A 22,203-nucleotide genomic window follows, 5' to 3' on the forward strand; every position below is an offset into this window, starting at 1 on the left:
TCACCATTTCCTGTTGCTTTAGGTCCTCCTGTTTCCAGTTGATTTCTTCCTGTTCCAGGGATCTCCTCCCTTCCCCAGGGTCAGAGCAATACACACTGAAGTATTAATAGTAGTGATCAGCGCCTTCAAGACAGCAGGACCCTCCTGTTGCCTTCTGGCCATGGTGTGATGTCCCAGGGCCTGTGGTGCATAAGCAGGTGGAATCTAAGCACTGACCCTGGTCATTCTAAATATAAGGGGAAGAGAGAGGACTAGGAAATCTGGACAGATGCCATTCTCCTCTTCATGGCAAAGCCTTGCTCTTCGGAATCCTTATCTGCATTTAAAATGTGTGGTCTTCAATCATTGTGTCTTGGGATGCTTGGTATGTTTTAATTCTATCACAAAAGGCCTCTGGCTTACTTATTAATGAATGTTGAAATTAAGTTGGTCTTTTAAAAAAGATACAGGAGCAAGAAAAAAATTAACTTAGTCTTCGTAAAACAAATATTTGATGAATATTTGTAATCTCTCCCTGAGTGGTTCTAGCCACAGGGGTGTTAACCTGCAGAGCTTCCTAGAAAGAGCACCATGCAAACGGCCATAAATCATTGGCCCTGAAGAAAGAAGATTCTCTCTTCTTCTGCCTCCTGGAATGATGGGAAATAATTACAGAATTGGGATGAAAGAGGAATTATATTATTCTTGTGTCGGCATATGTGCTTTTTATTATGTTTTGATAGGTCTTTATTGTCTGATACTGGAGGAGCAAGGGGAACCAGACATTACTGTCAGCATGTACATTTCATGCTAGGGTTTACCAGAAGGAAATTTAGGATCGACAGTTATCTGAGGCCTGCTGTGTCAGAGCTTGGGGCTTTTATGTGAGCTATCAAATTCAGACCTCACCAGTGTGTTCTGAGGAAGCGTCTCTGCCTGTACTTCACTGGCAGGACCCGCCTGAGGGAGAGTAAACAGCCTCACAGGTGTAGTCCCACAGCTCATGTCTGAGGCCAACATAGCAGCCTGCTCTGCAGGGTTGCCTCTTACCATGCGACTGACTTTCCACCCGGAAAAAATAACTTCTGTGTTAGCGGACAGTCATGTACATGGTCTCTCAGAACACACAGGGAGTCCTTTCTAAAAATCCTATCTTCACAGCATTAGGATGATTATAACTAACACATACTGAGTTATTATATATCAGGATTAGCCTAAGCACTTTGATCTTATTTATTTATTTATTTATTTATTTATTTATTTATTTTATTTTGAGACAGAGTCTTGCTCTGTCACCCAGGCCAGAGTACAGTGGCGATCTTGGCTCACTGCAACCTCTGCCTCCTGGGTTCAAGTGATTCTCCTGCCTCAGCCTCGTGAGTAGCAGGGACTACAGGCACACACCATCACGCCTGGCTAATTTTTGTGTTTTTAGTAGAGATGGGGTTTCACCATGCTGGCCAGGCTGGTCTCGAAATCCTGAGCTTGTGATCCGCCTGCCTCAGCCTCCCAAAGTGTTAGAATTACAGGCCTGAGCCACCACGCCCGGCCAGTACTTTTCTTTTATTAACCCATTTAAACCTCACAATATCTCTGAGGTTGGTTCCATCATTTCGCTGATTGTACAGATGAGAAAACGGAGGCATGAAAAGGCTAAACTACTCGCTGGTGTCTCATAGTCTACAGAGTCAATTCTGGTCTCAGAAATTGCATTTACTGAAAGCCTGCCAAGTACCCAGATCTTTAGGGGGTATAGAAGAAGTTTAACTAGAATCTATTTGCTTGTGTATTTAAGGAATTTTTTTGTTGAAAAGAGTAAAATGACATGAAATTGGAAATGACTGTGATAAATGACTTCCATAATATAAAAAATTGGTACCAAGTCTTTCTCATCCCTTTCATGCCATGGTTTCATTCTTGCAGTTCTCTTTCTATTACCTTTTTTATTTCCTTAAGAAGACAAAAGGGTAGGGAAACCTTTAAAGTGAGGAAAATGTCAGCTTTTTAATAATGTGCCTACTTGCTACCTCTGTCTTTGATGTCTCCCTGTGGCTCTTGGTCACAATTCAGAGTGAGATGATTGGAGAACATCTTCAGAAGGCATTAGCTATGATCATCTTGCATCATTATCATTACTCAGCCCCTCTGACCTTGGGCCTGTTTGTTCATCTTAGGGCACAGGCCTCAAAAGGACAGGGTACATCAGTGTTTCTAGATGACCTGATTGACACTTGATGCTTGTCTGCCTTGGGCTAAAGCTCTTAGGATTCCTTATATCTCCTCTTCCCACCTTATACTTGTTTCACCCAGGAGAGAGCCTCTGTCATGCCTATCGTCTCCTTCCCTCCTGAGGGCTCAATATCTGGTTAAATTACATGACATAGGAATTGGTTACCATCTATTTTGGCTATTTCCATACACATTCTGAGAACAAAATAAAAGAGCTCTTCTCCATGCCCCTCTCATGATTTCTTCCCATGCCCCGTTTTGGGGAAGGCAGGCCAGTCAAAGCAGTGATGGCTTTGATCAGAGCAACGAGCAGATCATGATTTATTATTGCCAGAGTAGACAGTGGGCTACATTAGAGGACTGCTTAGACACATGCTTATTCTAGAAAAGGCTGAAGGAAGAAAGAACCACCCCTTTCCCTTCTCTTCTCATCTCCCTTCTGCTGGGAGCACCAGGCTGCCAGTTCCCAACTTCCTCTCCACAGGGAATTGCAGCTGTAAGGTGGCCTCCTGGAGCTGCCTAACTCTGCCTTCACTGAAAATAAGGTGACTGAATTTTAAAGGTGAAATCCTCTGCAGTCATGTCTCCACCACAGCCTTCAAGGTCACTCCCACTTTTTTCTAGACACAAATGGGGTCATTTTTGTATTTCTAATTAACACTCTCCAGACATAAATAAAATTTTAAATTTCTCATTACTATCAGCTGTTTCCACTATGTTTTTCATAGATTGGAATGCAGTTTTAAACAGTTAATAAAATGCTCCAGTACAAGAGCAAAACAAGAAGTTAAAGGACAAAATAGAAACAGAAGATTTTGATGTACTTGAAAATTGATACGTATGTTGTCTGTTCTATTTAGATTACACACTTAGAGTACTGCATTTGCTTCAGTAAATTTCTTTGTGACTGAGTGCTGCTGCTTACATTGTAATTGGGTCTGGGTACAAATATACATTGAACTTATTTTCCAAAAATACTCTCCTTAGAGTGTGGCATGGCAGGAAAGCATACTGTTCCTAATAGTCCTTCCAAACTCCTTTAAAAACTGACCTTTATGGCAAGTTTGTAATGAAGATGTAACACTTTCACTTCTTAAACCATGACTTCAATTTGTGATATAATTAAGGGCAATTACTCCTGTTAGAGATTGTAGACTGGGTTAGGCTGAGCTAATAAATAGCTGTTTGGCTCTAGCATTAGCAAGGATGTCTTCATTAGGGTAGTAATGTGTCAAGAGTGCTAAATAGGTTGCCATGGTATTTGTGGGTTTCAGCCTGGACTCTGGCTTTCCTGAAATTAAAAATGTTCAGCCTTTAATAAAAGGCACTTCCTTACACAGCAAAGCAGACAGAACACTAAATAAGTGAAATGACCAGGGCTCAGGAACTTGATTGCAGAGGCTGATGAATACAGATGTGGATATTTTAAAGTAAGCATTGACTCTGGCAGGCTTTGTTAAAAAAAAAAAAAAAAAAGTTTCTTTTTAAAAAAAAATGTTTTAGATCTGTATGTCTTCATTTTTCCATTCATTCATCCATCCAGAGGGACTATTCTCCAGCACATGGAAAAGCTGCTGCTCTGCTTCAGAAAACCTTGCCCACACTCAGGACCAGCTAACTCACAGGGATTAGGTCTTACTTATCTTTCAAATCCACAGAGCCTAGCACACAGCAGATGTTCAAGAAATGTTTGCTAAATGAATACATAAATTCTGCTTACCCCTAGGCCAAATTGGCCAAAGAGTCAGACATTTTGGCTTATGATTTTGTTAGTGGTCGACTTCCAGTAGTATCTGAAGACAGTGGATTGTCCTCAGATGCTGTGACGAAGCCCTGGAAATGGAGAATCCGTTGGCCTGTCTGTCTAGGAACAAGGCATTGTGGTTGGATTCACTTATGTAGTGGTTCTCAAAGTGTCCACTGGACCAGCAGGATTCAAATACTGAATCTACTAAAGATCCTGGATGACTTATGGGAAGTTATATTATTTCCAGAATTTTACAGTTAAACTATAGTTTTTAAAAAGATGACAGCATACTATAGTTCTCAAATACGTTTTTATTGTGAAAATGTTGTTTTCAAGACCCTGGGGGAAAACACCTAAAACATAAGACCCTGTTTGTTTATCTTTGTGCCTGTTACGCTTAACGTTTCGTGGAAATCTTAATTAGCAGAGAAGTGCAAAATAGTCCTGGATCAGATAGGGGAAGGAGCCAAAAGCTGCCACTCCAAACTGTCCAGCCCACCTGTGCTGTTTGTCTGTGATTTTGATGAACGTGATGGATGATTCTGAACACAGTATTTTTTTTTTTCTCTTCACATGAGTTCTCAACGATCCATAGTCCTAAATGTCTCCTTAGCAATTGAGGAATGGGGCTTTGAAAAACTCTTGGGAAGACAAGATAAAAGTTAAAATTCAAAGCATTTCTGGCCAAACCTCAGTTATTTGCAAAATTTGGCTAAAGAGGACATATTATTTCTTAGGTGTCCCGTTAACATTAACTTCATTGCCTAGGAAATAGTGGAATATTAGTTTATGCTATCAGATTATAGATATTACCATTATGAAAAATTCGAAAATTCTGTTTTTTATTAGTAAATAAAAACATGAGCAAATAAAAACATTCTGATGTTTCTAGAATCTAGATCCTAATTAAAGGAGTCTCATTCCAGTCTTATATGTGCTTAAGTTTATGTTTTTCTTTTATAAAAACATACATTTAGGCATTAAACTTAACCCTAATGTAGCAACTGGCTGATTATTAATTCAGAATATATGAAAAGCATTTACCAAGTTGGCCTAATCTGCTCCAGTAGTTTGCATCATAATTAATTTCTTGTCATTAATAGAAGTTCAGATGACTAATTGATTCTGCTCCTTCTTCTAGGTTTATTTCAATCTACAGAGGACCCAGCCACACCTACAAGGTCCAGAGACTGACGGAATTCACATGCTACTCCTTCAGAATCCAGGCAGCAAGCGAGGCTGGGGAAGGGCCCTTCTCAGAAACCTATACCTTCAGCACAACCAAAAGTGTCCCCCCCACCATCAAAGGTGTGTAGACTGTGTATTCTTTCATGCTCTCTTGTGAGAGTAAGGAACTGTTGGGACTTATAGAAATAAGCTCTTTTCTGATGTTAAATATAATGTCAGCAAGATAGAATCAAAAGAACATTCTAAAGAAGATTGAGCAATGGGTTGTCTAGGGGAAATGAGAGACCTTGAAAGGAAAGGGCCTACAGATAATGACTTTTCTCTGTATGTATGCGTGTTTATCAACAATAATGGTTAGAAATAAGGGTTAATTCCTGGTGCTGCAGCCCTTAAGACAGTTTACCAAGGAAGGCATCACACTCCCTTTCCTAGACGTTCAGAGAAGCAGAGGTTGGCATTGATCTTTCAGTGACTTTGGTGCCTAGAGACTGACTTAGGCAACTTCAGCAGCCTTTCCCTTTTGGCGCACAGCTCTTGGTGTGGAGCGATGCCTTTGGAAAGCTGTAGCAGTGATCTGCTGTAATCTCCTTGGGTACTTATGTTGAAGTTTGTGGGTGACTACTTTCCTACTCTGGCCCCTTCATGGGATTGGGTACTGCAGAAGTCATGAGAGCCCCACATATCCAGATCTTCCCCCATGTCTCTTGAGGCTAGTGAACAAAAGACACTCTGCCTGGACCCTACTTCCACTGGGTCTGCTGAGCCTTCAGCCTGTTTTCTAGCCACACAGCTATGCCTGACTGCAGCTAACTTGCAAGGCAGGAAATAGCAACAGGAGCCATAGCATGCTCAGCCTGTCCACCCAGCCACTCCTGGACTCCTGAGGCCCTGCCTCATCTCCTGCAAATACTGTGGTTCTTGTGGAGGTCCCTGCAGCTTGTCTTTAAAGGGGACAGACAGCACAAGTGGCTTTATCTAGCTGTTGCTCAAAATAATCCTAAGGCTGACAGCGGGGTAAAGTACAACCTGCAGAAAAGATCCTTGCATATGTGTTTGACTCTCTACTCCCACATGAGGAGGTGTGTCAGCTACAACCAGGGCACAAAGTCAATTATAGGAACTCTCCAGGACCTGGGTCAAGGTTTGGCTTGGATTCTATGAACCCCATGGCTCCTTCCAGGATTAGTTTAGGGTAAATACCTTGCTCCTGCTTCCCTGCCCTGAAGACTCTTTGGCAGATTCTTCTTTATGTGACTAAGAAACAAGTATGAATGTGCATACACATGCATGGCCTTGCCAGGTCACTTTGGCAGTAAACGCCCTGGCCCTTTGGTGCAGCTTTGCCTTTCAGTTATCACACAAAAGATGTCTGAGCACACTGTGGCTGCTTTGGTTTGTTAGTACTGAGGAAGGGTGGCTAGATTTATCAATTATCCCACTTCAGTGGTCTTTCTAGTATGAAGGAGTACTATCTTTGCCTCTAAAGTGATTCTTGGTGGGGATACATTTTACAAAAAATACAATGGCACATTGATAGTGCTTGCATCTTCCGACCCTTCTACTTCAGAAGGGCAGTTTTCCCACTCTGACACATGATCAGGTTGTCTTCCTCTCACTCTTCGATTCAGGAAATTATTGTCTTAGCTGGAGGACTGTTTAATCTGATAGGCTTCCTTATTTAGTTTTTTCATAAAATGCTTGGAATTTTGGCCAACTATTTCAAGCATAGGCTCCTTTTTTTCTTCTTCTTTCTTCTTTCTTCTTTCTTCCTTCTTCCTTCTTCCTTCTTCCTCTTCCTCCTCCTCCTCCTCCTCCTCCTCTTCTTCTTCTTCTTCTTCAAAGCATTATTTTTCTGAAACAGTGTCACACAGAATTGCAAGTAGAAACAACTCTCTCTAAAGAATTAGTTGCATGTAATTAGGGGTTGAAGTATAAGGGGGTTCAGACAGGAGATATACGTTCTAGTTACAAAATAGGAAAATGTCATATTGAATCATAGAAGTTATGAAAATATTTTTTAAATCTAGAATATTTTAAATGCCTTACTACAGACTAATATAATTTAGTTTAAATGAGAATGAGGAGTTCAGTAGGTGAAAAATAAAATATATATAAATATAATTTAATTTTTAAAGGCTTTCAGTGCTACCCATTCTCCAGGACTGGTCTCACATGTCACCTGCTCCTCAAACTTTCCTTAGATCCCCACCCAGATATGCTCTTTTCCTCCCCTGGAAATTCCCAGTCTTTTGTTTGTATCTCTCATTTTTATTCTCTGATGTTTCTTTTTGTATGCGTCTCATACCTTGCTCTCCCCTTCCTTCAACTAAATCTTAAGTTTCTTGAAAACAGGGTTTACCTTGCCTGTTTTTGCATCTCCCAGAATACCTAGTACAGGGCCTAAGCCATAGAGGATATTCAGTTGTCATAGGAGAAAAAAAGATGTGATCCACATCAAGCTGTTATTCATGGGATAATGGGCAAAGGATTTTTCATTAATGGCTTTTTAGTCATGGAGTAACTTCTCCTTGCCTAAAGGGCACCCTGATGGTTTTATGAGTGGCTGGGTAAATAAACTCCTCTCTCAGGGCAAACACAGGCACAATCTTGCTCTCTCGTGGATTCTCACAAATAGTGCTAAAGTGTTGACTATTAACATGATACTTTGAATTTTGAGCTTGGATGTGTGGATTTGTATTTCAGCACCTCGAGTAACACAGTTAGAAGGAAATTCATGTGAAATTTTATGGGAGACGGTACCACCAATGAAAGGTGACCCTGTTAACTACATTCTACAGGTATTGGTTGGAAGAGAATCTGAGTACAAACAGGTAAGAACCAGTGTACATGGCACATATGCGACTGAGTGTGGCTGGCTCCATGCCTCTGCTCATTGCTATGAATGACTCAGTGAACTATATTTTTCTTAAAATCAATGATAGAAACTGCCTAACTTGTACTTATTACATAATTCTTCAGAGTGTGTGAAGCCTAGTTTACATTTCGTATATGGTGGTATTCATCTTCAATTTTCAGTTCTCAAGCATATGCTCGTCTTAAAGAGTTGTAAAGTGTTTATTTGTATTTGACATCGATGGTGAGGTTTGCATGTATCAAAGTCTGTATGTAATTGAAAACTAAAGTACCTGTCATTTTACTATAGAGGGGAAGTAGTCTCTCTTTTTGTTGTTGTTAGTATTGATCTTTTTAAATTATTATTATACTGTAAGTTCTGGTATACATGTGTAAACATGCAGGTTTGTTACATAGGTATACTTGTGCCATGGTGGTTTGCTGTGCCCATCAACCTGTCATCTACATTAGGTATTTCTCCTAATGCTATCCCTCACCTTGACCCCCACCCCCTGTCAGGCCCCAGTGTGAGATGTTCCCCTCCCTGTGCCCATATGTTCTTGTTGTTCAACTCCCACTTGTAAGTGAGAACATGCAGTGTTTGGTTTTCTGTTCCTGTGTTAGTTTGCCAAGAATAATGGTTTCCAGCTTCATCCATGTCCCTGCAAAGGACATGAACTAATTCTTTTTTATGGCTGCATAATATTCCATGGTGTATATGTGCCACATTTGCTTTATGCCTAACATTGATGGGCATTTGGATTTGTTCCAAGTCTTTGCTATTGTGAATAGTGCTGCAGTAAACATATGTGTGCATGTGTCTTTATAGTAGAATGATTTATAATCCTTTGGGTATATACCCAGCAATGGGATTGCTGGTCAAATGGTATTTCTGGTTCTAGATCCTTGAGGAATTACCACACTGTCTTCCACAATAGTTAAACCAATTTACACGCCCACCAGCAGTGTAAAAGTGTTCCTATTTCTCCACATCCTCTCCAGCATCTGTGGTTTCCTGCCTTTTTAATGACTGCCATTATAACTGGCATGAGATGGTATCTCATAGTGATTTTGATTTGCATTTCTCCAATGACAAGTGATGATGAGCTTTTTTTCATATGTTTGTTGGCCGCATAAATGTCTTCTTTTGAGAAGTGTCTGTTCATATCCTTTGCCCACTTTTTAATGGGGTTGTTTGTTTTTTCCTTGTAAATTTGTGTAAGGTCCTTGTAGATGCTGCATATTAGCCCTTTGTCAGATGGATAGATTACAAAAATTTTCTCCCATTCTGTAGGTTGCCTGTTCACTTCGATGATAGTTTCTCTTCCTGTGCAGAAGCTCTTTAGCTTACTTAGATCCCATTTGTTAATTTCGCTTTTGTTACCATTGCTTTTGGTGTTTTAGTCATGAAGTCTTTACCCATGCCTATGTTCTAAATGGTATTGCCTAAGTTTTCTTCTAGGGTTTTTATGGTTTTAGGTCTTACATTTAAATCTTTAATCCATCTTGAGTTAAATTTGTATAAGTGGTAAGGAAGGGGTCCAGTTTCAGTTTTCTGCATATAGCTAGCCAGTTTTCCCAACACCATTTATTAAATAGGGAATCCTTTCCCCATTTCTTGTTTTTGTCAGGTTTGTCAAAGATCAGAGGGTTGTAGATGTGTGGTGTTATTTCTGAGCCCTCTGTTCTGTTCCATTGGTCTATATATCTGTTTTGGTACCAGTACCATGCTGTTTTAGTTACTGTAGTCATGTAATATAGTTTGAAGTCAGGTAGCATGATGCCTCCAGCTTTGTTCTTTTATGCTTAGGATTGTCTTGGCTATACATGCTCTTTTCTGGTTCCACATGAAACTTAAAATAGTTATTTCTAATTCTGTGAAAAAAGTCAGTGGTAACCTGATGGGAATAGCATTGAATCTATAAATTACTTTGGACAGTATGGCCATTTTCATATTGATTCTTCCTATCCATGAGCATGGAATGTTTTCCATTTGTTTGTGTCCTCTCTTATTTCCTTGAGCAGTGGTTTGTAGTTCTCCCTGAAGAGGTCCTTCACATCTCCCGTAAGTTGTATTCCTAGGTATTTTATTCTCTTTGTAGCAGTTGTGAATGGGAGTTTGCTCATGATTGGGCTATTTGTCTATTATTGGCATATAGGAATGGTTGTGATTTTTGCACACTGATTTGGTATCCTGAGACTTTGCTGAAGTTGCTTATCAGCTTAAGGAGTTTTGGGGCTGAGACAATGGGGTTTTCTAAATATACAATCATGTCATCTAGGGGAAGTAGTCTTAACCTAACTACTGAAGCCTACATTCTGTCTACCTTTTTTGTAGAAGTAATGGAAGGTTAAGGGAGATGATGCATAGGCCCTGGAGGCCTATGATTCAGAAGCTCTAAGTCATGCATGTCACCCTTTAATGTCAAAGGAATCACCTGGGAATCTGTTAAAATGCAGATTCAGACCTGGTAGGTCTTCAGTGGAGATTCACCCTCCCAGGTGACACTGACATTGCTGATCCATGGACTGTAATTTGAGTAGCAAGGCTCTGTAGATCACATAATAAACCCATGTAAGAGAGAATGCAGTTGGAATATAGCCAGATAAGAAATTAGTTTTATCATGGTTCATAGCCCTTGTTGATTCTTAATTCTTCCAAAGAAGAATCAGATCACTGACTCTGAAGGATTTAGATACTCTACAGGCTTTCATAATAGTCCCTAGAATGTGTTTTTGTCAAATCAGAGTATAAATATTATGTATTCCATTAGGAAAGCTGAGGTGCATTCTTCATCAGCACTTTTAGTAGGGGCATTCGTTTATATCAAACATAAATGCCACCTGTTTTCTGAAACACTAGCATAATTTATATAAAAAAAACTTTGTTCAGTTCCAAATACACAAGTAGAAAATCATTGGATTCAGAGTTTCCACTAAATTGCTCATTGGTGTTTGCTATATGATAAAGAATATTGGCAAATAAAATGTGTTTAAAAATAAAAGGTAATTTTGGACATTTTGCTGTACTTTGTTATGATGTATCCGAAAAAAGATTGAATTGTTTTAAACAAAAAACTTTATCCTAAATATGACATCTACCAGTGTCAATTAACATCAGTGGATGATGTCACCAAAGTTTCCATGATTCCTCTTAAATAAGAACAAAGACACTATGGTTCCTTTTATTTTTGAATCTCATTTTGTACAATATATTCCATTTCAGAGTAAATAACTTACATGTGTAATTGTTTCATTTTACCAGAAAGATATGATTGGTTTCAGGGTCTTAGCTGAAATAGAGAGCAGAGAATTTATTCTGTTCCATAGCAATGTGAAAGTAGTTAAAATGAGGTGTTAAGAAATTTTACAACATATCATTTGATGCTCAACGATAATTCATTTCCCAACAATACATTGATCGCACATTTGTTATTGTATTGTAAAAATCTTTTATTCTACGTGCTGTGTTTTCCACGTGTTCTTGGAAAAATGTTCTGCTTCCCAAAGCACAGTGCATGCTGTTTTCTGTTGAAAAAAGCAGCATCGTTTGCTTGATATCTATACACATCAGGCATTGCCAAACTATAGGAGAATCTATTCAGTAATTTAGATTTTATTGGCAGATGGTCTGTTTTGAATCTGTTGTCTGTTTAATGTTACCTATTTAGACCCGTGGCCGTATAAATGCTAATATACTCATGCATAATCATGTGTATGCCACAGAATATTTTTCTTATTGTAACCAGTTATAAACAAAATGTTTCTTGTTGTAAACAGATGAAAGAAAACACAGTACTGTACGGCAGGCTCAGTAGATGAGGGTTAGCATTCTCCACACGCCCATGTGCTTCCTGCATTTACCAAGAAATGATTAAGGAGAATAGTGGTACATGAAAAGCCACAGTTGAGTCAGGGACAATTTGTACTGGTTTCTTTTTTTTTCTTGGACTTCTCCCTATTTAGCAAACATTAACTTAAACATGATGTTTTAGTACTTCATTCATTGTTCTGGACATGAGCTAGGGAATGAAACATATTTATGTGTGCAGAACAATGGTTAAAATAATTATAGTTCAAGGATAACAGGCAACAGGCTTTGAATTCATAGAGGCAAAGCAAAAGAAAATGAGAGGTAATTATTGCTGTACATCCACCACAGCGGAGCTACAGGCTCACTGTGTATACCTCAATTATAGCACTAATCAGACAGGACCCACTAATACATGGGCTTGTGTTATTCATTTTTATTTTTCCAGTACTGGCACATAGTTTGGCACTCAGTAAATGTTTCCTGCATGCGTGAAAGACGCAGTTTCAAAGCACCAGGGTTATTTATACCTGCAGTGGTGACGAGAGTAAACTTCAGCATAGAAAGAAAAAAATCTCCCCTAATAGGATAATATCCTCTTCCCCCACGCTCTTTTTTGTTTTTGTTTTTCTTTTTGTTTTTTGGACACAGTCTCACTGTGTCGCCCAGGCTGCAGTGCAGTGGCGCCATCTCAGCTCACTGCAAGCTCCGCCTCCCGGGTTCAGGCCATTCTCCTGCCTCAGCCTCCCGAGTAGGTGGGACTACAGGCGCCCGCCACCATGCCCGGCTAATTTTTTGTATTTTTAGTAGAGACGGGATTTCACTGTTTTAGCCAGGATGGTCTCGATCTCCTAACCCCGTGATCCGCCCACCTCGGCCTCCCGATGTGCTGGGATTACAGGCGTGAGACACCGCGCCCGGCCCCTCCCCCAAGCTCATTTTTATAGGCAACATATGACAAGGGCCATGGCCTTTTCTGATGTTTTGCTGAAGCATCAACTCTAACTTTGCCTTGGTTCTAGGTGATTCCCTTTCTGTTGTTCAAGTGTCACGATGTGGGCCAAGCAGCTGATTTTAATTATTAATCTATTAACTTGAAGTATTAAATTATTACTCACAGTTTTACTCTTCATTAGATTGCATGCATATTTGGTTTGCCTTTTGCCATTTAATAAACATTCCAAGCACAGCTTTTTCTCCAGGAAGCTTAAAACTTCTTTTCAAACAGGATTAACTGTAAAGTATTCTTTGAAAGAACGAAAATTGTGTCTATATGCATGTGACTTCTTATTTTGCACAAGATATGGCATAGACAGTTTCATGCATAATAAGAAGTAAAGCAAAACAATTCATATTCATATTCCTGTTCAGGCAGCAAAAACTTTTACAAGAAGTATTGAATATAAGCATTGAAGACAAGGAAAGGATCAACAAATTGTGAGAAATTATTACCCATTGGCAGTCAAAATTTATGAAAAATTACTGAAATTCTTGGTGCTCAGATTTGTTTCATAAAGAAAACCTCTGAAGTATCTAGAAATCTATAAAGCTCCACATTTAATTTGATGGTATTTCTGTATCAATATATTTTTATCTTGTATCATTCTTAGAATATAGTATCAAGGCCTGCATTGATTCTACATGGTATCACAAAAAGTACCACAAGGAAACATCTTCTCTTGACCAAAGTATTTTAAAGTCTTGGGAGTCTGCAACACATCCTGGCTGGAGCCTCCTTTTTTTTTTTTTTTTTTTTTTTTTTTGAGATGGAGTCTTGTTCTGTCACCCAGGCTGGAGTACAGTGGCATGATCTCGCCTCACTGCAACCTCCACCTCCCGGGTTCAAGTGATTCTCCTGTCTCAGCTTCCCAAGTAGATAGGATTAAAGGCACCTGCCACCATGCCAGGCCAATTTTTGTATTTTTAGTAGACATGGGATTTCACCATGTTGGCTAGGCTGGTCTTGGACTCCTGACCTCAAGTGATCCACCTGCCTCAGCCTCTCAAAATGCTGGGATTACAGGCATGAGCCACCACACCCAGCCGGCTAATTTATTTTTGTGTTTTTAGTAGAGATGGCATTTCACCTTGTTGCCCAGGCTGGTCTCAAACTCCTGACCTCAAGTGATCCACCTGCCTCAACCTCCCAAAGTGCAGGGATTACAGGCGTGAACCACCATGACTGGCCCCTTCATCATATTTTTTTAATGACTTTCAACTCATTTCCCTAATACAGAAATTAAACAATGAGGCTATGACTGTCTCATAGCACAGTTTTTTATTTCTGCATGAATAAAGGGTCAAATTTAGAACAAAGTAAAAATAGATCAAGATAGACCTCTTTAAAAACCATCATTTATTTTACTGATTCTTAGTTTGTTTTAGTTTTATAGGTTCATTTAAGTATCTGAAGGCTGTGACCCCTTATATCAGAAAAATTCCCATACATGTACCCATACCTCTACTTAAAATTTCATGTAAAATGAAATGATAGTCACTTCCATGGAGTCCAGGTAGAGGACCCCTGGTTTATTGAGAAACTGTCAGGTGTTTTACATTGTTAGGGATTCCTGGGTAGTCCTCTAAGAGTTTATAGGCCCACTGGGTGAAAACCCCCGGGAAGCAGTTCAGTAATGGTACCCTTGCCTGTCATATTTGGCTCAAGGACAAAGTTACCATAGTCATGTAATTCTTGAGGAATTAATTCACCTACCTGAGTCTTGGCTTTCTCATTGTAACTCTAACTCCGATGGTTACTGTGAGCATTAGATCATTCAGTCATGAGAAGGAGATGTACAGATGACAACATGGTGCAATTATATCTCCCTTTCAGTCCTTGGGAGGGGTGACATTAGTAAAGAGATGAAGGTAAGCCTCCAGCAGCCGAGCATGCACTGTTCTCGCCACCCTTCCCAAAAAGCTTCCTGTTATTTACAGGATTTCAGCTATGCAGCATGTTATTTTGAATTAAGGGTTATGGATTCTTCATTTCAGTTGTCTGGGTATTACTTTAAATCCTTTCATTTGGAATAAACATGTCAAGATTACTTTAAAATATATTGTTCATCAAATCAAGAACAGAAATAGTCTTTGTAAAAATAATAATGCTTCTATACTTATTACAATATTATGATTGGTTACTTCAATAAAAAACATCTCAAATGGAGCCATGCCGTTTAAATTGGATTGAGTCAAAAGGAAAAGCCCATAATGGTGCCTTTGTCAAAATGAATGAAAACAAAGGGACACAAGGCGTGGCCTGCTGCCCTGATGCGCAGAGCTGCACAGTCCTGGGGCAGGCACAGCTGTATGGCAGGCCTGGCAACATGGTGATTTTTGTGACATCATTAGTTCCTAAATACTGTGGGTTGTAAGTGTCTGTGGCCATGCCTGGACACCAAGTCAGCATCATGAGGCTCCCCTTCCGTTTGACTTCTGCAAGTCCTATATTTGTAGGCCCCAAGGGTCCCTGGCTCCAAGCATTTGTCCTAGAGTGTTACACATGATTCCTGCAAAGGGGGGGGGGCAGGGAAAGTACAATAAAGTAGCAATATAATATGTCATGTTGACATTTCTTAGATGCCTACTGCATTCCAAGCCCCGTCCTATGAGGTTGCTACATGTTATCCCACTTCATCTTAATCCGTAATCCCATAATCACACGAGTCTGTTATCTTCATGTGGGGGCGGGGTATGTTTCTCATCTGCAGAAGGTTGTCACCTTCAAGGGACAGGTATTACAAAGATGTTGAATTAATTTTCAGTTATTTGGGGTTCTTAATCGTATCTGGGGCTTTTGGATCTCATATTTTAGTTTTAAAACCCCATCAGTTTCATCAGTTTATAGTTAATAACATAGGTTTACAAGTGTAATAACTCAAAAATTTATTTCATTTAGTTGTATAAAATATGATTGGCTTATTCCCCATGCAACCATTTAGTTAAAAAAATTGAGACATTACATTTCATTTTAAAGCTCGTCTTTGTTACTTTCTTTGAACCTGAAAATCCTTAATCTGTTACTCTAAAAAAATCTTCACTGAGATATGACTGGCCTCACCACACTGGTCTGTGTGAATTTGCTGGCTTTTAAGGACATTATAGTCACAGCCAAGATAGACAAGCTATGAAGTATGTGTGCTTTCACATTTACATATTTATATAACTAGAAGAGTATTTGCAAAGTTTTAATATTTGGATCACTTCAAAAACTATTAGAACATATTAGAAAAACTATTCACGTGTTGGGGGTGGCTCATGCCTGTAATCCCAGCACTTTGGGAGGCCGAGGCGGGCAGATCACAAGATCGAGAGATAGAGACCATCCTGGCTAACACAGTGAAACCCCGTCTCTACTAAAAATACAAAAAAACTAGCCGGGCGTGGTGGCGGGCACCTGTAGTCCCAGCTACTCGGGAGGCTGAGGCAGGAGAATGGCATGAACCCGGGAGGCGGAGCTTGCAGTGAGCGAAGATCGCCCCACTGCACTCCAGCCCGGGCGACAAGAGTGAGACTCCATCTCAAAAAAAAAAAAAAAAGAAAAAAGAAAAACTATTCACGTGCATAAAATATACTAGAAACTCCATATTTTCTATCAATAGACTCTATTTTTTACTGCACCTATACCAAACTCTCTCTTGCCCCTATGGTCTGTGTGTGCATCTGAATGCTTACTGTTCACATTTACTTGTTTCTCTTTTCAGACACTGTGGTATCAGAACGTCTACTCTTTGAGTATTTGAGGGTTCTAATTAGAGAACATTCACTGAGCATCTACTTTGTTCAAGCCATTGTGCTGGTTGCTGTGGAGATATGGAAATAATAGAACACTGTCTCACTCAATATATTTATCTTAAATGTAAAAAAGATAATGTTAACATTGTGTTGGCAAGGCTTGTGAAAGAGGGAAGCTGTTCCTATTAAAATAACAAGAATAGCTAAAAGAAAAACATTTACAAATTAAAAGCTAACTTTTGATTAGGCTTTTGTTAAGAAAGTTCCCTTCAGTTAGCTATTCATATTATTTTACTATGTTTTTTGCCTAATGGTACAAGAAAAGTAGGATTCCTTTATTTTTAAAATACATTTTCAGATATCTTCCACTCTACAAAGTTAAAGTTGGGAAGTTTCGTTAAAATTAATATATGAAGTCTTTGTTCAAGAGTCTCTAAATTGGGTTTCTGGGAAATTAAATATACGTTTGGGCTCACTTTTTTTTTTTTTTAATCTTACCAGGGTTTGTCTTGAACTCCTGACCTCAAATGATCCTCCCATTGAGCCCACTTTTTAAAAGAGAATGTAGCCATACAAATTCTGGAAACTGTAGAAATAATTAAAATAGATATAAATGTACATTTATATTCACTTTCCAGAAGTCTCCAAAACATTTGTGGGGATAGGTTATTAAGTGGTTTTGTACAGCGACGTCATTGTTTGATGGCAGAAATTAGAGGCCACATCACAAAAACACTGTCCAAGTGTTTAGCAGAAACTGAGCAGGGAGCTGCTTTCGATAACATCATAAAAGATAGTGTTTTCCTTTATGAAGCAGCAGGAGCCATGGTAGGATGATTTAGAAGGTCTTTCATGGAAATACCAGGGAGTTAGCCGCGAGATATGGAAAGACAAAGTCAGAGGCCATGAAACCTGGACACAATGTCACACTGTAGTCATTAGAAGAGGAGTAAAGTCGAGGACAGTAATGGAACAGGCAGAGCTGGGGCAATTTCAGTGGTGAGGGTCGGTGTTTGAGTTAGAAGTGGGATCTCATCTGGGATCCACAACTCCCCTTATTTGCTAAAAGACTTTAAGAAATTAACAGCCTCTCTGAGCCTTAGTTTCTTCGTCTCTAAAATGAAAGTAATGATATTTACCTGACAGCGTAATTAAGAAGATTAAATTCAATAAAGCAGACTTACCCTCCAGCATATTCCTTTTACAAAGCATATTCCACATCCGTTTTCTCGATTGACCCTCAATCTCCTTTGGAGTAATATTACTATTAGGTACTGGTTCTAGCTCTGTGTTAAAGATGAGAAAACTAAGGCACAAAGCTGTTACTTGCATGAGATCACAGACCTAGTAAGTAGCAGAGCAAGGACTTAGAGTGAAATCCTGATTCCAGTTTCTGTGCTTGAGAAATGTCTGCTTAATGCTTCCTAGTGCCAAGTCACACCAGCCAGACCCAGCTCCCAGGATTGCACAGAGAAAAAGAACTCTTAATGACTACGTTATATGACCCTTTGATAATCAGGGTAAACAAATATTTTAAGAGGTGTCACCTGCAAAAGAATCAATGAAAGAAGTATATCAGAAAACTTTGCTCAGATGTCAGCTTTTCTCCAACTTGATAAACATCCCAACATTAACTTATCACCACCATAGAGTCTCAGAATAAATTGTATACCTGTGACTTTGAAGATAGGGAAACCAAAGCCCAGATGGCAAATGTGGAAGGACTTGCTTTATCAACCTGGTATAGTCCCAGAGGTTGCAAATTACCCCCTTCATAAACAGTTTCCAAGAAAAGCATTCTATACTTAAGAAATTAAATATAAATTAAGAAAATAAAGAACATTCACAACTAAAAGCTCTGTTTAAAGAAAAAAAAATGGCTATTGTTTTCCTGAGACCCCCCACATGTTGGGAAGTAACTTACAGAGAGGCAGTTTCCTTGTGGTGTAGTCTGAACTCTTGAATAGCTGGCTGTGTATGGATTGGGGCAGTCACCATAACGATGGGCTCATCTTCAAACATTCATTTAGATTCATCATTGGAACTGTGAGCAGTGAGAAAGGAATTGTCTCTCAGGACTGCGAGGGGTTTGCTTACAGCTCTTCTTAGTTGCTGCAGCCTAGGCTATTTGTAACTCAAAACAGCTATGGCACATGCCACAATTTTAAGAAACAAGATAACTCACCAGGAGGAATGTGCTTAAAATCTTATAAAAAGAATAACAAAAGCAAGATAAATCTGGAAAAGTATAAGTAGTAAGCAGAATTGGTTGTCTGGAGTTTAGTCACTAAGCAAACATATAATAATAAGATGCTTGAAGTGAAGTTTGAAAATGAGGGAGGAATCTCTTTAAAAGGGTAACTACCAGGTGAACATTGGAAGCCTGGCCTCTATTCCAAATCATAAGATCCTTTTGCTGTCTTTCAATCTAGACCCAACACTAAATTCATGTCCAGTGCACTTGTATTCACTAATGGAATGTCGTGTTTCTTGGTGGAAGTTTACACAGTGGGCTTTAGAAACATGTAGTAGAGACGTTTATAGATTCCCACTAACTAAATAGCTGGCAAGTTTTTCAGGCAAAGTTGAATTTGTTGGAAATTCATTTCTAGGGTATTTGTATTAATAGGCAGAATTATTTGGATTGAATTCATCAATAAAAAGACATTAAGTAACTGGATGAAATTTTTCTTTTTCTTTCTTTCTTTTTTTTTTTTTTTTTTTGAGACAGAGTGTCACTCTGTCTCCCAGGCTAGAGTGCAGTAGCACAATCTCGGCTCACTGCAACTTCCACCTCCCAGGTCCAAGTGATTCTCCTGCCTCAGGCTCCTGAGTATCTGAGATTAAGTAATCTGGGATTACAGGCATATGCCATCCCACACGGCTAATTTTTATATTTTTAATAGAGATGAGGTTTCATCATGTTGGTCAGACTGGTCTTGAACTCCTGACTTCAGGTGATCCACCCACCTCGGCCTCCCAAAGTGCTGGGATTACAGGCATGAGCCACCGTGCCCAGCCATGAATTTTTTTTTTAAGACCCAACAGTATGCTACCTACAAGGGTCACCTCACTTTTAAGGACACACATAGACTGAAAGTGAAAGGTTGGAAAAAGATTACTCCATGCAAATAGAAACCAGAAGAAAGCAGGGATAGCTAAATTTATATGAGACAAAATAGACTTTAAGTCGAAAACTATAAAAAGGACATTATATAATGATAAGAGCATCAATTCCTCAAGAGGATATAATAGTTATAAATATGTATGCACCCAACATTGAAGCACCTAAATACATAAAATATTGAAGAATCTGAAGGGAGGGATAAATTGCAATATAATAATAGTAGGAGACTTTCATAAACATTGGACTTGAACAAATTAATAAACATTGGACTTGAACAATACTGTAGACCAAATGGGCCTAATTGAAGTTTCATCCAACAGCAACTGTATACACATCCTTCTCAATCATACATGGAACATTCTCCAGGATAGATCAAATGTTAGGGCACAACACAAGCCTCAGCAAATTTTAGAAGCCTGAAATTATATCAAGTGTCTTTTCAGACCACAGTGTTAAGAAACTAGAAATCAATACCAGAAGGAATTTTGGAAAATTCACAAATACATGGAAATAAAAAACATGCTTCTGAACAACAAATGGGTCAATGAAGAAATTAAATGCAAGTTTAAAAATCTTTTGAGGCAAATGGAAATACAACATATTAAAATGTGTGGGATATGGCTGGGCGCGGTGGCTCACGCCTGTAATCCCAACACTTTGGGAGGCCGAGGCTGGTGGATCACAAGGTCAAGAGATCAAGACCATCCTGGCTAACACGGTGAAACCTCGTCTCTACTAAAAATACAAAAAATTAGCCGGGCGTGGTGACGGGCGCCAGTAGTCCCAGCTACTCGGGAGACTGAGGCAGGAGAATGGCGTGAACCCGGGAGGTGGAGCTTGCAGTGAGCCAAGATTGTGCCACTGTACTCCAGCCTGGGCGACAGAGCAAGACTCTGTCTCAAAAAAAAAAAAAAAAAAGTATGGGATACAGCAAAAGCAGTTCTAAAAGCAAAGTTTAAACACCTACATCAAAAAGGAAGAGAGATCCCAACCTAACATTATACCTCACGGAACTGCAGGGAGGGAGAAACTAAGTCCAAAGTTAGCAGAAGGAAAGAAATAAGATGGAAACAGAAATAAACGAAGGAGACTAGAAAAACAGTACGAAGATCAACCAAACTAAGAGTTGTTTTCTTTGAAAAGAGAAAATCAACAAATCTTTAGCTAAGCCAAGAAGACACAAAATCAGATACCACAGAAATACACAGGAACATTTGAGACTATTAGGAATAAATATATGCCAACAAATTGGATAACCTAGAAGAAATGTATAAATTTCTAGATGTATACAACTTACCAACACTGAAGAAATAGAAAATCTAATAGACCAATGGGTGAGGAGATGAAGTCAGTAAGTTTTCCATCAAAGAAAACCCTAGGACCTGATGGCTTCATGGCTGAACTCTACCAAATATTTAAATAACTAATACTAGTCCTTCTCAGATTCTTTCAAAAAAGTAAATGAGGAGGAAATACTTCCAGACTCTTTTTTGCAAGGCCAGCATTATCCTCATACCAAAGGCAGGCAAGGACATTACAAAAAATAATAATAATAAATTACAGGCCAATATCCTTTATGAACATAGATGTAAAAATCCCCAATATAATACTAGCAAACCCAATTCAACAAATTCAACAACACATTAAAGGATCATCCACCATGATCAAGTAGGATTTATCCCTGGGATGCAAGGATGATTCAGTGTACCCAAATTGACAAATGTGATACATCATTAACAGAATGAAAGCCAAAAACCATATAATTATCTCATTAGATGCAAAGAAAGTGTTTGACAAAATTGACAAGTTTATTAAAATAGTTTGTTGCTGAGTTATTTTTCAGTTCTAAATATCAATAATAATAATAGCTAACTCCTACTGTGCACTAACTTCATACCAGGTGTGTTTTAAGCACCTCACAGGTATTAACTCAGTGCTACTCAGATAGAGTTCTGTTAATTTTATTTTCTTTTTTAATTAGCCAAATCTCTTATTGATTTGGTTTTGTTTCAGCTATTTTTTCTATCCATTGACTCTAATATAAGCCATAAATTTTTATGCAATTTTAATCTGATTATCATTTCCTCTTAAGTTTTTTGAGGATTGGTTTCATTTTGCTAGAAGAACCTTGTGAGACCTTCTTCCTCTATCCCCGTTCAGAGACTTTTGTTAGTTTCAGTCAACCAAAATGTGATAATGTCTAAGTAAACTGGTCATTTTCAAGTTTCTATAATAGTAAGCCTCTTGATGATTAGTGTTAACAAATAGGAAGAAAACATCCCAGATTCTTAATAGAAGAAATCAGATTTGTCATACAGAGATGGAAACTCAAGACAGACCACCACATTATTTAAATGTTAGTTTGTGATAAAGTGGGCTACATCCAAAAAAATTCCTCAGGAAAACAATTAGGCATGCCAGAAAACTGGGAGAAAATATTCTCAACACATATATCTGTCTAAGGACTTATATCCAGATCACATAGCAAGGCCCTGCAAATTAATAAAAGTCAAGCAAATTGCAAATTAAAGATAG

At 38.9% G+C, this 22,203-nt stretch overlaps 1 protein-coding gene across 5 annotated transcripts in view; it reads left to right on the forward strand.

Moving 5' to 3' along the window:
- Window positions 1–22,203, forward strand: part of FNDC3B (fibronectin type III domain containing 3B) — a 364,538-nt gene that overhangs the window by 337,360 nt on the left and 4,975 nt on the right. For all 5 annotated transcript variants that reach the window (XM_001085124.5, XM_001085354.5, XM_028843856.2 and 2 more), the window contains exons 24-25: window positions 5,097–5,263; window positions 7,847–7,974. In XM_001085124.5, coding sequence (XP_001085124.2) covers window positions 5,097–5,263; window positions 7,847–7,974 — 295 coding nt within the window. The remainder of the gene's footprint in view (window positions 1–5,096; window positions 5,264–7,846; window positions 7,975–22,203) is intronic.

The sequence above is a fragment of the Macaca mulatta genome, chromosome 2 (assembly GCF_049350105.2).
Source record: "Macaca mulatta isolate MMU2019108-1 chromosome 2, T2T-MMU8v2.0, whole genome shotgun sequence".
Taxonomy (NCBI): Eukaryota; Metazoa; Chordata; class Mammalia; order Primates; family Cercopithecidae; genus Macaca; species Macaca mulatta.